Below are 15,482 nucleotides of genomic sequence, written 5' to 3'. Positions count from 1 at the left end.
GGGAAGCTGGATACAACGGTGAGCACTGAAATCAGCAGAACATAAATCTATTGATTCAAACACATCTGAACTAAAATTATAATCAGCTACAATTTAAGCATGTGTGTGATGCAAATATATGAGAATCATAAAAAATGAAGGTATAAAGAAACATCTTTCACTTGGGAAAAGAGAAAATGAAACTGTTTAGACTTTGTTTTAAAGGGAAACGTTCAGTGTGCCTGTGAACAACTTAAAGACAATCAAGCACTAAAAATGTAGGGAGGGAGCAGGGAGGAAGACAAGTACAGCTTCCCCAACAGTAGAGAAAAAACCGACTGAGAAAGAACACATTCATGTTAGAAGAAACATACTGAAAACAAAACTAAGACAGTTTTAAACTTATGAGATACACCAAAGAAAAAATACAAATTAGAAAATAAAGAAATGAAAAAAGATATCAGGTAAATGCTACATCAATGAAAGCTGATACTCACAGAATTAGCATAAATAATTGCATTTTTACATCAGTTTAACTCAAGGCACTTAAACTAAAGGCATTTCTTATGCATCCCAAGTAGCATGACGGTCTCACTACAGCCAACAGACTCCTCTTGCCCAGGCACCTCCACGTGGTTCACCATCCCTCCTGGCTCATCAATACTCAGGCATTATTCTTCTATGCTAGATGGCTTTTCTATAATATATAATTTCACAAATCAAAACACCTACAAAGTTGTAAGATTTATGCCCATTAGGGAGGTTGAGATGGAGACTAAACATGATTTGAAAGTAGGAACAGAGAGAATGGAGAGAAGATTTAAACATGATTATCAGTATCCTCCTCTGAGACCCATTTAAATTACATACAGGAATACAGTACGCACAAACACACCTCTAAAAGAAAAGGGAGGCCAGGGGCGGTGGCTCATGCCTGTAATCCCAGCACTTTGGGAGGCCGAGGCGGCAGATCACAAGGTCACGAGATCGAGACCATCCTGGCTAACATGGTGAAACCCCGTCTCTACTAAAAATGCAAAAAATTAGCCAGGCGTGGTGGCGGGTGCCTGTAGTCCCAGCTACTCGGGAGGCTGAGGCAGGAGAATGGCGTTAACCCAGGAGGCAGAGCTTGCAGTGTGCCGAGATTGCACCACTGCACTCCAGCTGGGCAACAGAGGGAGACTCCAACTCAAAAAAAAAAAAAAAAAAAGAAAAGGGAACTACGTAAACAGAAGCCAATATGATATTTTGATAAATTTTTAATAAACAGTAAGCCAAAAATCTGGTAACTGACTTCCGTGAGCAAAAGCTCTCCCAGAGGTAAGCTGATGCACAGCAAACCATCTCTCCCACAGAAGCCCCAAAAGCTTTGGGAACAGTCATCCTGCATGACGAGAATGAGGTGTGAACTGTAAACAGCTAAAAGCAGTATATGAATTAGGCTCCCAGGTCCCACCCACCTAGGGTCTCCAGGGTGGGTGTTACTCAGCCAACACATGACTACCTAACATGCCAGTGGTGCTAGGTACTCTTAACAAAATCCAGGCTGGGCACGGTGATTCACACCTGTAATCCCAGCACTTTGGGAGGCCAAGGCGGGTGGATCACCTGAGGTCAGGAGTTCAAGACCAGCCTGGCCAATATGGTGAGACTCTGTCTCTATTAAAAACACAAAAATTAGCCAGGCATGCTGGTGCACACCTGCAACCCCAGCTACTCAGGAGGCTGAGACAGGAGAATCGCTTGAACCCATGAGGTGGAGGTTGCAGTGAGTAGAAATCGCACCACTGCACTCCAGCCTGGGCGACACAGAAGACTACATCTCAAAACAAAAAAACAAAAAACAAACAAAAAATCCAAACAGGTAAGGGACAGAGTCATGAGACAGAGGGAGGCACAGGTGCTGTTTCAGACAGGGTGATCAGGGCAGCTCTCTGATGAGGTTATACCTAGGCAGAAATGCAAGCGCTGTGAGAAGCCACTGAAAGGCTTCTCGCTCTGACTGGTATTTTGAGATCATCCTGACTGCTGTGGAAGAGGGAGGGGGTTGTGTAAGAGGAGATACCGGGGAGACCAGTTAGAAGGCAACTGTGTTAGTCCAGTGGAAGAAGGCAGTGTAGGCCAAAGTGACAGCAATGGGGATGATAAATGGTGGCTGGATTCTGGGCATCCTGTGGGGACAGAGCCAGAACACAACCTGATAGAGACAGCATGGCACGCTGAGAGACAGAAGGGGGGCCAGGAGGACACCAAGCAGCCTGGCCAAGCAAACTACAGAACTTTCCCTTTAAGGAGGTGGAGAAGCCTGGGGATAACAAACGGAGAAAGAAGATAGTGAATAACTGGTCCATGAATGACGGAAGATGGGGGAGATCCAACCAGAAAACAGTCCACAGAAGTGAGTCACTGAAGGAGAAAAGTGACCTTGCTAAGAACACGTGAGAAGAAAGGGAAGCGGGTATCCATCCTCTCAAACAGCAGGGGCTCTAAGAAAAGGGGACTGTGCAAGTGCCCCACACACAACCTGGCCATCTGCAACAGCCGACCAGGCTAAATCTGGGTAATTTTCAGAAGGAACTGACATGTACTTAAGAATTTAAGTAAACAAGGATCGAATAACTGCTTTCCTCTGAAAAATTCTGAAGGCAGAGACTGCCGCGGGACTCTTAAAAGGCAGCTGGGGAGTGAGGGTTCAGCAGGTCACCTCAGGCAGGGCCCCGCCCCCCGGCGGCTCACCTCAGGCAGGGCACTGTTTCCCTGGGCCCAAGGAACACCCAGAAGATTCCCGAACTTGACGCTTGAGCTCATTAGCAGGCTCCTCCTCAGCAGCACTACCTGCAGGGAGGGAGACCCCAGGGGAAGAGGCAGTGAGTGGACTTCTGGGTGAGTCTGCACGCAGTGAGAGAAAGAATCACATACACCATGGAACTGCAGGGCAGAGCCCTGTCAGAGGCTCCAACCAAGCCCCACTGATGCCTGTCATAACTCTGGGTACTGACCACCGCACAACAGGAGACTCTGTGTCTTTTTCTCTAACCATTGATTTTCCCACCCCAACCCAGAAGGAGCCCCCATCGGAAGGCAACAAGTAAATGAAGTGGGAATACAGACAAGCCTCCTCCATCTCCCCTCTGCAGGCTAGAATGAGGGGAGGTACAAGAGCCTGGAGTGAGAGTGTGGACTGAACTTTCCCATACCTGAAAGTAACTGAGAGTCAATAACAAACAAGGCTGTGACCAGAGCATCATCAGCTCTCCTCACGACGAGCACTAGGGAAGGGCTGACAGGAAGCCTGAGGCTGTGATGAGAAAAATGAAGCCACTACTGTGCCCTTATAACGTTGAGGTGCTTATCAAGCTGGTTACTTTAAATCTGAGGGAGAAGAAACATGAAACAAGTCACTTCGATGTGACCATATTAGAAGCTGGAGGTCGACAGCAGAAGACGAAACGGAGCCCAAAGTGGCTGCTTCTGGGGACACAGGATGGAAGAGGGAAGGTGCACAGCAGACGAGCAGCGGGTAGACCAGGAGCAGCGGGTAGACCAGGAGGCTTATTGTCTATTTTATTTAAAGCCTTCTACTATTTCTTTAAGCTTGATACGAATGAAAACAGGCCAGGCATGGTAGTTCACGCCTGTAATCCCAGCACTTTGGGAGGCAGAGGTGGGTGGATCACCTGCAATCAGGAGTTCAAGACCAGCCTGGCCAACATAGTGAAACCCTATCCTACTAAAAATACAAAAATTAGGCCGGGCACAGTGGCTCACACCTGTAATCCTAGCACTTTGGGAGGCCAAGGCGGGCGGATCACGAGGTCAGGAGATCGAGACCATCCTGGCTAACATGGTGAAACCCTGTCTCTACAGAAAATACAAAAAATATGGCAATAGAGTTATTTGCATAAGTTCAGCAAGAATCTGTTTTCTTTTGTAAAAAGGACACAATTGGAGAGACTGGTTATTTTATCAAGGCCTCAAATGGAATGGCATATTTTCAGATATAACCAGGCTGCTTTGAGAAATTTAGGTTGGATTTATAGAGCTGATAAAAAGCCCCTTGGAAAGACTCGCCTGGTACCTTGTCCACCTTAAAGATTCCTGATCTGTGGCAAGTAAAGAATGTCACTTTCTAACAGGCTCAGGAACCTCATGGTATTTTGGGATCTCGAGAAGACAGGAATTCATACAGGTGTTACAAGCACAGTCGAGCAGCAAATCCTTGGCTTGGCTTCTGGCCTTCTAAGCTTTTAAAAAGTCGAATCCAAAATTCCTTTAAAAAGTTCCAGCAAGGCCGAGAGCGGTGGCTTACGCCTGTAATCCCAGCACTTTGGGAGGCTGAGGAGGGCAGATCATGAGGTCAGAAGTTTGAGACCAGCCTGACCAACATGGTGAAACCCTATGTCTACTAAAAATACAAAAATTAGCCAGGCGTGCTGGAACACACCTGTAATCCCAGCTACTCAGGAGGCTGAGGCAGGATAATCGCTTGAACCCGGGAGGCGAAGGTTGCAGTGAGCCAAGATCACACCACCGCACTCCAGCCTGGGTGACAGAGCAAGACTCCGTCTCAAAAAGAAAAAAGAAACAAAAAAAAAAGCTCCAGCAAAGTCAACTTAAAAGAAGCCTACATGGCTGGTCACTATTCTTGCTATTCTTTATGCAAATAACCAGGCCAAGTATAATGAGATCAAAATTTATTTGCAAATAAGTTGGTCCTGCTACGATTTATTCTTGGTAGAAGTAGGGACACCAGAGAGAGAAAATTTTAGATTCTGATCGCTGTTCTGAGTTTTTATTATTTGCCTATAATTTGGGCTAACTCTGAATTATTTCCTGGCTACAAGAAGTCCCTAAAAAGGAACCAGGTTTTCGTTTTCTTCATGATACTTTTAGTCGGCCCATTAACGGAACAGGTTATTTGCTGCTGTTGTTCTGGCACAATCAAAAGTTCTCTTTCGTTTGTAATCCTTGTGTGCATTCTATTTCTATTATTCAAATTATTGTTATGTATCTCTTATTGTTTTACTTCATCTGAGACAAGCAAAGTCATAGTATTCTGAAGACTAGAAATGATTCAACAACCCTGTGAACCTCCTTAATTTGGAACCCTCCTTGGCCTAATCTGTTTTCCACTGCACTGCTGCTAAAGCTCTGCAATATCAGGCACCCTACCTAACGTTCAGAGGAGGGCGCATAAGATAGAAAAGCTGGACTGGGAGGTGAAGTGTGAAGGCCAAAGCAACTCCATCTTGGAAGCTCATCGACCATGTGGGCTTCTGATTAACCCCTGTTCTGGACTCCATCTTGGAAGTTCATCTACCGTGTGGGCTTCTGATTAGCCCCTGTTCTGGGAAGGCCTCTAAGATTTCCAGTTCATCTATTGTTCCTTGTGTCAGACCAGGTACTTACCATAAATCCTACCCTTAGGTCAAACAACCTTGATGTAACCGTACTTCAACTGTCTTACACATCCCTTCTGAACCACCCCTCCCTAAGGTCTAGAAGCACTGGGTCTGGGGGTAATGGTGCAGGGATCCACCACCTTGTCTTGCCACTGCATGAGACACAGACATGGCTTCCGTTCTTAAGTCCCTATTAAATGTTTCTTTCTAAGAAAACAAAACAAAACAAAACAAAAAACCATGAGAACCAGTAAGAAAAGTCAACAGGGTAGCAGTTTTAAACAAAACAATAAGGACTAGCTTTTTGGCACATTAGCAGTCACCAACCAGAAAATATGGTAAGAAAATGCCTATATGATCACAGTAACAAATCTAGAAAGTACTTAGGAATAAAAAGCTTTAAAATGCAGGAAAACCTAACAAAAAATACCCATGATAAAATATGTAAGTACAAAGAGATGGAAGCAACATGCCATGTTTATGATGAGTAGACTTACATGGCAAAGATATTAATTTTCCACAAATTAATTTACACGTTTGATAAATTCTCAATGAAAATACCAAGAAAGGTTTTCATTTTATTTCATCTAATAATTCTAACTCTCATTAATGTAAAATAAAATCATATGCTTGGACTACTACTGCTACAGCTAGAAAATTTTAAATACTCTTGTCTTTTTTAAAACACCAGAGACCTGTGGAAGGAAGCAGGACGAAACAAACTAAAACTGCAGAGAGAAAAGAGCTCCTCTTGGGTGAGCTGGGTGAGCTGAAATTGCTGGCTGTTGCCTCGCCGGGCCATCTGCTCAGCTTGACAACAGTGAAGGAAGGGCTCGGCCCAGACAGAGGACTATTCTAGGGCAAAGAGAAACCACTGAAGGTTTTGATGTGCCCCAGTGGACAGTGAGTTGTCCCCATGGGACATCTGTTGAATGCTGGTCAGTGCAAGAAGCTGCAGGCTGGGCTGGAATGGCAGACTGAGTCTCCCGCAGCCTCAAGGTGCTCCAGAAACAAAGTACCAGTAGAGAGGAGCCTGCAATAAATATACCATCCAGAAACCCGAAGACACAGGTAACAGAGTACAGCCCCTAAACAGCTCAATTCCTGTTTTGATTGAGGTGATCAGCCATTCCCCTACTGCATGACAGAGAAAACAACAATATAAAACAACAATAAGGTCAGGCATGGTGGCTCACCCCTGTCATCCCAGCACTTTGGGAGGCCAAGGTGGGTGGATCACCTGAGGCCAGGAGTTTGAGACCAGCCTGACCAACATGGTGAAATCCCGTCTCTACTAAATATACAAAAATTATCCAGGCATAGTGGTGGGCACCTGTAATCCCAGCTACTGGGTAGGCTGAGGCAGAAGAATTGCTTGAACCCAGGAGGCAGAGGTTGCAGTGAGCCAAGATCGCACCACTGCACTCCAGCCTGGGCGACAGAGCAAGACTCTGTCTCAAAAAAAACCACAACAGTAAACTTCAGTCTCTGTGGTTATTCCTTTTAAAACAATGTCAGCAAAAATTTAAAAACTTTGAGACATGAGGCAGGAAAATATGACTGACAAAAGGAATAGGCAGATAATTGATAAAGATGCACAGATGATCCAGACGATGTTAGCAAACAAGTAATATTACAAATAACTATCATAATATATAACTATGTAAATATTTAAAATACAGAGAAGTTGTATACAGTGAATAAAAGGAGAACTGGAATTAAAAAAAAAAAAACAAAAAAAAAACAAGGAGACATTTAGAAACAAACAACTGATCCCTGAAATGAGCATCAACAGGACAATGGCCAATACAAGTCTGTTAAGGATGTGGAGCAAACCATCCTTCTCATGGGGTTGTGTTACTGTCCAGTGAGCGCATGGTGAGGGCAATACCGCTAACGCCTACACAACACACCCACATCGACTATGGTGGTGCAATTTTTTGAAAAGTGGAAAACCTCTTTTCCATGAAAATAAAAAGGGATATAGAGCAAATGCAGTTCTCAATTCCTGGTACTGGGAATGTGAAGTCATTTCGCCACTTTGGAAAACTAAGAGTATGTACTAAATTTAAATATACGTATACAATGACTCAACAGTATCATTCGTAAGTATGTGCCCAGTGGTTCTCAATGGGCAGGAGGGAGATTTTGCCCCCCCGGGGGCATGTGACAATGTCTGGAGCCCTTTACGGTTGTCATAGTGGGGCAGTGCTACTGGCACCTACATAAGTCGGGGCCAGGAATGCTGCTCAGCAACCCACGATGCACAGGACGTTCCTCCACAACAAAGAATTATTCCATCCAAAATGTCAATAGTGCTGAGGTTGAAAAATCCTGGTATGTGCCTAACAGAAATGATAGTTGATGTCTACCAAAACAAATGTACAAAAATGTTCAAAGTCATGTTATCTAAAATAGCCAGTAACTGAAAACAACCTAAACACTGATGTTGACGATAACAGATTATTACAACAGACAAATTAAGAAATGTTCATACAACAGAATATCATACAACTTCACAAAAATAAGCCAACACAAACATTTTAAGGATATAAACATATGCATTAAAAATGTACAGGGAAAGACCTAGAAGAATATCTATCAAACTGATTACCTCCGAGGAGAGAGAGGGGATTGGGATGGGTGGGTGGTTATAAGAGACTGAATTGTGTTCTAAGAGAATCAACTGTATCATCAAAAATTAATAGTTCCAGTTCTGCATGTAAAGAGTTTGGAAGTAGCCACTCTGTCCTAACAAGTAAAAAGTTTAACAAACTGAAAAATCAACAACTCTTCTTAGATCTGAAAGAGAAGTGAAGATACAAGGCAAACAAACCACTGTCCCCAAAATTAGAGACAGGCAGAAACACAGTAGTTACCAGATCACAAATCTCTGTGAGAAAGCGTCAGGACAGAAATACCTGAACTGCAACTGACAAATTGCTAGAGGCTAGGTGTGTACATGTTTGAAGTTAAAAAGTCCAGGGGGACCCAGTCATGGTGGGAGTGGAGGGAGACAAAGTCCCAAGCTTTTCTGAGTTTTACTTTCAGGAGCTCAACCAGGTTCCCAGAGCCTAATATACTGGGGTTTTGTCAGAGCTTAACTAACCTGAGGGAAGAGAGATATACCAAATTCCATCCTGTCCCATCTAAGGGATGGGGTGGGGGTGGCCTGGGAAATACTTGTGAGGTTGAAAGTCCAGGAGAACAGGCTCACAGAGACAGACCTAATCAGGGGCCTACAGAATGCTCACCCTTTCCTGACATCTCATCACCACATTAGTAAAGTACTATTAAAAGTAATTCCTTTTACTCAGTACATCATGTCTAGCTATGAACGTAAAGGGACAAGGCAATACTAAAAGGCAAAAAAACATAGGGCAACCACGCGCGGTGGCTCACGCCTGTAATCCCAGCACTCTGGGAGGCCGAGGGGGGTAGATCACCTGAGGTCAGGAATCCGAGATAGGCCTGGCCAGTATGGTGAAACCCCGTCTCTACTAAAAAGACAAAAATCAGCCAGGCATGGTGGAGTGCACCTGTAGTCCCAGCTACTCGGGAGGCTGAGGCAGAAGAATCACTTGAACCCAAGAGGCGGAGGTTGTAGTGAGCCAAGATCACACCACTGCACTCCAGCCTGGACTCCATCTCAAAAAAAAAAAAAAAAAACACAGACAGGGCAAGCATCAGAACCAGACATGATAGGGATGTTGAAGGTATCAGACAAAACTTAAAACAACCATGAATAATATGTTATGGGCTCTAGTGAATAAAGTAGGCAGCATGTAAGAACAGATGGGCAGGCCAGGCGTAGTGGCTCACACCTGTAATCCCAGCACTTTGAGAGGCTGAGGTGGGTAGATCACTTGAGGTCAGGAGTTCGAAACCAGCCTAACCAACATACTGAAACTCTGTCTCTACTAAAAATACAAAAATTAGCTAGGCACGGTGGAGCGCACCTGTAGTCCCAGCTACTCAGGAGGCTGAGGCACAAGAATGGCTTGAACCTGAGAGGTAGAGGCTGCAGTGAGCCCAGATCGCACCACTGCACTCCAGCCTGGGCAAGAAAGTGAGACTCCATCTCAAAAAAAAAAAAAAAAAAGAAATACTAGTGATCAAAAACACTGTACAGAAGTGAAGAATGCCTTTGATGGGCTTATGTATTATGTAGACTGCACAAGATTGAGGAAAAAAATCTTTGAACTTAAGGATGTATCAACAGAAACCTTCAAGCAAAGAGAACATTGGGGAAAAAAAAAAAGAACAGAATATCCAAGATGGACAGCCATAAAAGGTGTAGATATGCAAAATGGAAATACCCGAAGGAAAGGAAAAGAACAGAAGAAAGACAGCCGGTGCCTGACGCACAGTGGTTTGACTTAGTATTTTTCAATTTTACAATGGCGCAGAAGCAATACACTTCAGTACGTTCCCCAACTTATGATGAGGCTCCATCTGGATAAACCTATTATAAGTTGAACATATTGTAAGTCGAAAATGCACTTCTGAGAAAGAGATTTTCAATTTATGATGAGTTTATCAGGATGTAACCACATCATCAAGTCAAGGAGCATCTATATATGAAACAATAATTACTGAAAATTTCGCTGAAGTAATGTCAGACACCAAATCACAGATGGAGGAAAATCCGAGAATACCAAGAAGATAAATGCCAAAAAACCTGCACGTAGGCATATCATTTTTAAAACACAAAAAATCAAAGATAAGCCAGAGGCGAAAAAAAATACCTTACCTACAGAAACCACACAAGCAAGAAAATGGAGTGAAACAGTTAAGGTGTTCAGAGAAAAAAAAATCATCAAAACAGAATTCTGTACCCTGCAAAATTATCCTTCAAAAGTAAAAAAAAAAGTCTTTCTCAAACAAAAACTAAGATAATTTATTGCTATTTCAAGTAAACTTGCCTTAACTAGGCAGAAAAGGAAAATACAGGTCAGAAACACAGATACACTTTTTTTTTTTTGAGATAGGGTCTTACCCCGTTGCCCAGGCTGGAGTGCAGTGGCATGATCTTGGCTCACTGCAACCCCCGCCTCCTGGGTTCAAGCGATTCTCATACCTCAGCCTCCCAAGTAGCCAGGCCTACAGGCACGCACCACCATGCCCAGCTAATTTTTGTATTTGTAGTAGAGACAGGGTTTCACCATGTTGGCCAGGCTGGTCTCGAACTCCTGACCTCAAATGACCCGCCGGCCTCAGCCTCCCAGAGTGCTGGGATTACAGGGATGAGCCGCCAGGCCCGGCCACAGATATATATTTTAAAAAGTGAGAACATCAAAGAAAGAATAAGTGAAAGTAAAATTAAAATTTTTTTCTTATCATTTTTTTGAGACGGTCTCGCTCTGTTGCCTAAGCTGGAGTACAGTGGCACAGCAGCCTCGAACTCCTGGGCTCACCTCACCATCTCACCTCCCAAGTAGCTGGGGCTACAGGTGCACACTAGCACACCTGGTTTTTTTTTTAGGTTTTTTTTTTGTTGTTGTTGTTGTTGTTTTGTATAGGCAAGGTCTCTGCGTTGCCCAGGCTGGTCTCGAACTCCTGGCTTCAAGCGAGCCTCCTGCCCTCAGTCTCCCAAAGTGCTGGGATTACAGGCATCAGCCACCATGCCTAGCTATTTTTATTTTGTTGTTGTTGTTGAGTCTCGCTCTGTCGCCCGGGCTGGAGTGCAGTGGCACGATCTTGGCTTACTGCAACCTCTGCTTCCTGAGTTCAAGCGATTCTCCTGCCTCAGCCTCCTGAGCAGCTGGGATTACAGGTGTGTGCCACCATGCCCGGCGCTAACTTTTGTATTTTTAGTAGTGACAGGGTTTCACCATGTTGATCAGGCTGGTCTTGAACATCTGACCTCGTGATTCACCCGCCTCGGCCTCCCAAAGTGCTGGGATTACAGGCCTGAGCCACCACGCCCGGCCATGCCTAGCTATTTTTCTTATACTTAGTTGACCTAGTCTGTTCAAAATAGTAATGGAGGCTGGGCACAGTGGCTCACGCCTGTAACCCCAGCACTTTGGGAGGCTGAGGTGGGTGGATCACTTGAGGTCAGGAGTTCGAGACCAGCCTGGCCAACACAGTGAAACCCTGTCTCTACTAAAAACGCAAAAATTAGCCGGGCATGGTGGCACACACCTGTACTTCCAGCTACTCGGGAGGCTGAGGCAGGAGAATCGCTTGAACCTGGGAGGCAGAGGTTGCAGTGAGCCGTGATCATGCCACTGCACTCCAGCCTGGGTGACAGAGTGAGACTCTATCAAAAAAATAAAAAGAAAAAAGGACAATAAAGGAACATCATACTATGTACAATTCTATGTCCACACATTTCATGACCTAGATGAAAGAGACCAAATCCCTGAAAGACACAATCTGCCAAAACTGAACAAAAAGAAACAGACACTCTAATAAGCCTAAATTGAATCAAAAATTAAGAATCACCCAAACCAGAAAGTGCCAGGCCAAGATGGGTTCACTCACTGGTGAAGTCTACCAAACATTTAAGGAAAAAAATCACACCAATCTTTTTTTCCCTCTACAATATTTTTCAGAAGATAAAGGCAGAGGGAATCCTAACTCAGTCTATAAAGACAGCATCGCTCTAATACCAAAACCAGACAGAAACCCTAGAAAACTATAGAAAAATTATCTCATAAATATAGATACAAAAATCCTCAACAAAATACTAGAAAATAAAATACAACAATGTATAAAAACAAGTGTACACCACAGCCAAGTGGGATTTATTCCTGGTATGTAAGGTTGGTTCAATACTTGAATCAGTTCCATCGTATCAAATGACTAAAGAAGAAAAAGCATAGATAGATGCAGAAAAAACTTTTTTTCTTTTTTGAGACAGGGTCTCGCTCTGTCACCCAGGCTGGAGTGCAGTGGTGCAAACATGGCTCACGGCAGCCTCAACCTCCCAGGCTCAAGCAATCCTTCCACTTCAGCCTCCTCAGTAGCTGAGACTACAGGCATGTGTCACCACGCCCAGCTATTTTGTTTTTTAATTTTTTGTAGAGATGAGGTCTCACTATGTTGCCCAGGCTGGTCCTGAATTCCTGGGCTAAAGCTATCCTCCTGCCTCAGCCTCCCAAAGTGATTACAGGTGTGAGCCACATCTGGCCCAGAAAAAAAATCTGACAAAATCCAACCCCATTCACAATTAACAACAACAAAAACCCTCACTAAACTAGGAATAAGGGTCTTTCTCAACTTGATAGAGAATATCTACCAAGAAAAATGCTACAACTAACATCATACTTAACTGTGAGAAACTTGAAGCTTTCCCACTAAGATCAACAAGGCAAAATGTATCTTTAATCCCCTCTCACCACTCTTTTTCAACATTGTACTGGAAGTCCTATCTGAGGCAAAAAAACAAGAACAGAAAATACAGGATGAGAATCCCTGTTCCAAAAACCTGAAATCTAAATGCTCCAAAATTCAAAACGTTTTGAGTCCTGACATGTGGAAAATCCCACACATTAACTTAATACAACCTTTGTTTCACACACAAAATTATTTAAAATACTGTATAAAATTACCTTCAGGCTGTACGTATAAGGTATATATGAAACATAAACAAATTCTGTGTTTAGACTTGGGTCCCATCCCCAAGATATCTTATGTATATGTAAATAGTCCAAGATCTGAAAAAATCCAAAATCCAAAACAATTCTGGTCTTAAGCATTTTGAATAAGTAATAAGCATATACTTAACCTGTAAAATGTATAATGACTGTGAAGGAAGGAATAAAACTTTGTTCACAGATGACATAATTGTGCAAAGTCCAAAAGAATTCACCAGACCCGGCACGGTGGCTCACGGCTGTAATCCCAGCACTTTAGGAGGCCGAGGTGGGCTGATCACGAGGTCAGCAGATCGAGACCATCCTGCTAACACAGTGAAACTCCATTTCTACTAAAAATACAAAAAAATTAGATGGGCGTGGTGGCACGTGCCTGTAGTACCAGCTACTCGGGAGGCTCAGGCAGGAGAATCGCTTGAACCCAGGAGGTGGAGGTTGCAGTGAGCCGAGATTGTGCCACTGCACTCCAGCCTGGCCAACAGCGAGACTCTGTCTCAAAAAAAAAAAAAAAAAAAAAAATTCACCAAAAGACTCCTGGAACTACGTGATTATACCAAGGTTGCAGGATACAAAGTTAATATACAAAAGTCAACCCCTTTCCTGTACACAGGTGTAAGCTGAATTTGAAATAAAAAACACAATACCATTTACAGTAGCACCCACAAAAATTAAATACTTAGGTGTAAGTCTAACAAAATATATAATTATACTATATAAAATCTATATGAGAAAAACTACCAAACACTGCTGAATGAAAACTAAGAACTAGATAGAGAGATATAACATGTTCATGGATAGGAAGACTCAATATTCAAGACTTCAGCTCTTCCCAACTTCATCTACAGATTGAATGCACTGTCAGTTAAAATCCCAGCAAGTTATTTTGCAGATGTTGACGAACTGATTATAAAGTTCAGAGAGACAAAAGACTTAGATTAGCTAACAGGATACGGAAGCAGAAGAATACAGTTGGGAGAATGAACCTGACTTCAAGACTTATAGGCTGGGCATGGTGGCTCACACCTGTTATCCCACCAATGCTTTGGGAGGCCAAGGAGGAAGAAGTGCTTGAGGCCAAGAGTTGCAGGCCAGCCAGGGCAACAAAGTGAGACCCTATCTGTACAAAAAAAAAAAAAAAAAAATTTTAATTAGCCTGATGTGGTGGCATGTGCCTGTAATCCCAGCTACTCAGGAGGCTGAGGTGGAGGATCCCTTGAGCCCGGGAGTTCGAGGCTGCAGTGAGTTGTGACTGTTCCACTGCACTCCAACCTGGGCAACAGAGTGAGATCCTGCCTTGAAAAAAAAACAAAAGATTTACTATAAAGACCAGCCTGGGCAACATGGCTAAACTCCATCGCTACAAAATATACAAAAATTACCCGGACTAGGTGGCATGTGCCTGTAATCCCAGCTACTCGGGAGGCTGAGGCTCAAGAATCGCTCGAACCCGGGAGGCAGAGGTTGCAGTGAGCCGAGATCGCGCCACTGCACTCCAGCCTGGGCGACAGAGCGAGACTCCGTCTCAAAAAAATAAAAAAAGACTTATTACAAAGCTACAAAAATCAAGACAGTGTGGCAGTGTGGTATTAGTGAAACAACAAATAGATCAATAGAACTCAATAAAGAGCCCAGAAACAGACCCATATAAATATAGTTAACTGATCTCTGACAAAGGAACAAACTCACAGGGGGAAAAATCCACTCCTAACTTTCTCTCGTTTCTTTAGCACAACAGCCTTTCTCCACCGTGTGTCCTTTCCTTTCATTAACCTGAGTCCTCACCTCGGTCCTCTTGAGGGTTCCAGTTGGTCACACTCTGAGCTTCCACGAATACAATAAGGTGTCTTTATATATTTCCAGTTTAGACCTCCCATGTGAGTTACAGGCTGAAATACAGGCATTGGATATTCAACACCTGCGAAAGTCATTCCCAGGGTCCCTCTTCCAATAGCATTCCTAGTCTCCGGCTGTATAGCTCAATGGTAGAGCACCACATCCGGCAACGTCGTCAACACCACTCACCGAGGGCAAAGGATTTGGCAATCAAATCACTTGTAAAGACTCCCCTCTGGTTCACTCCATCAATAATTCATAAAGTCCCGATGATCCACTGGCCCGCCCCTTACCTCTCGGACTCTCGAGCTCCGCTCCTAGCCTTTTCTCCCTATTCATTCACCTGTAATTGCGTCCATAGTTCACTAGACTACCCTCCCCACCAAACCAAAGCTCCTCTAAAATTAGGAACTTACATAATTTATCTCTGCATTGCCAGCACCAGCCTTAGAGTCCAGCAGACAAAAAGACACTCCATAAACAAGCATTTGGCCAAACGAAAAAGGAGGAACTGATCATTTCTCCAACTACGTCCTAAGGGTCTGCATAAGACAACTTCGTGTAGAAAACATGAAATGATGGAGGATCCTCAGACTTCAGGGCCCGCAGCTGGCCATGAAATGCAGTATAACTGCCCGTCACAGAATACCACAGGCACGTTTCT

The 15,482-nt window shown here is 43.8% G+C and overlaps 1 protein-coding gene and 1 pseudogene across 14 annotated transcripts in view; one reads left to right on the top strand and one right to left on the bottom strand.

Moving 5' to 3' along the window:
* ZNF26 (zinc finger protein 26) overlaps positions 1 to 15,482 on the bottom strand; it is a 66,520-nt gene that overhangs the window by 21,317 nt on the left and 29,721 nt on the right. For 5 of the 14 annotated variants that reach the window (XR_010147884.1, XR_010147885.1, XM_016924746.3 and 2 more), the window contains exons 2-3: positions 3,177 to 3,351; positions 2,716 to 2,814 (exon numbers count right to left, since the gene is read on the bottom strand). The exons of 2 other annotated variants lie outside the window; for them this stretch is intronic. Coding sequence is in view for 4 of the 12 variants with exons in the window: in XM_016924746.3 (XP_016780235.1) it covers positions 2,716 to 2,814; positions 3,177 to 3,227 (150 nt within the window). In the remaining 8 variants the exon portion in view is untranslated. Of the gene's footprint in view, positions 1 to 2,715; positions 2,815 to 3,176; positions 3,352 to 14,767; positions 14,872 to 15,482 lie in introns of all 14 variants that reach the window. 7 more of the 14 variants (XM_016924748.4, XM_063785340.1, XM_063785343.1 and 4 more) reach the window with 4 other exon arrangements.
* LOC112205160 (U4atac minor spliceosomal RNA) lies at positions 7,216 to 7,328 on the top strand (annotated as a pseudogene).

Source organism: Pan troglodytes, chromosome 10 (genome assembly GCF_028858775.2).
Source record: "Pan troglodytes isolate AG18354 chromosome 10, NHGRI_mPanTro3-v2.0_pri, whole genome shotgun sequence".
Lineage (NCBI taxonomy): Eukaryota > Metazoa > Chordata > Mammalia > Primates > Hominidae > Pan > Pan troglodytes.
This window is presented reverse-complemented; position numbering and strand designations above follow the sequence as displayed.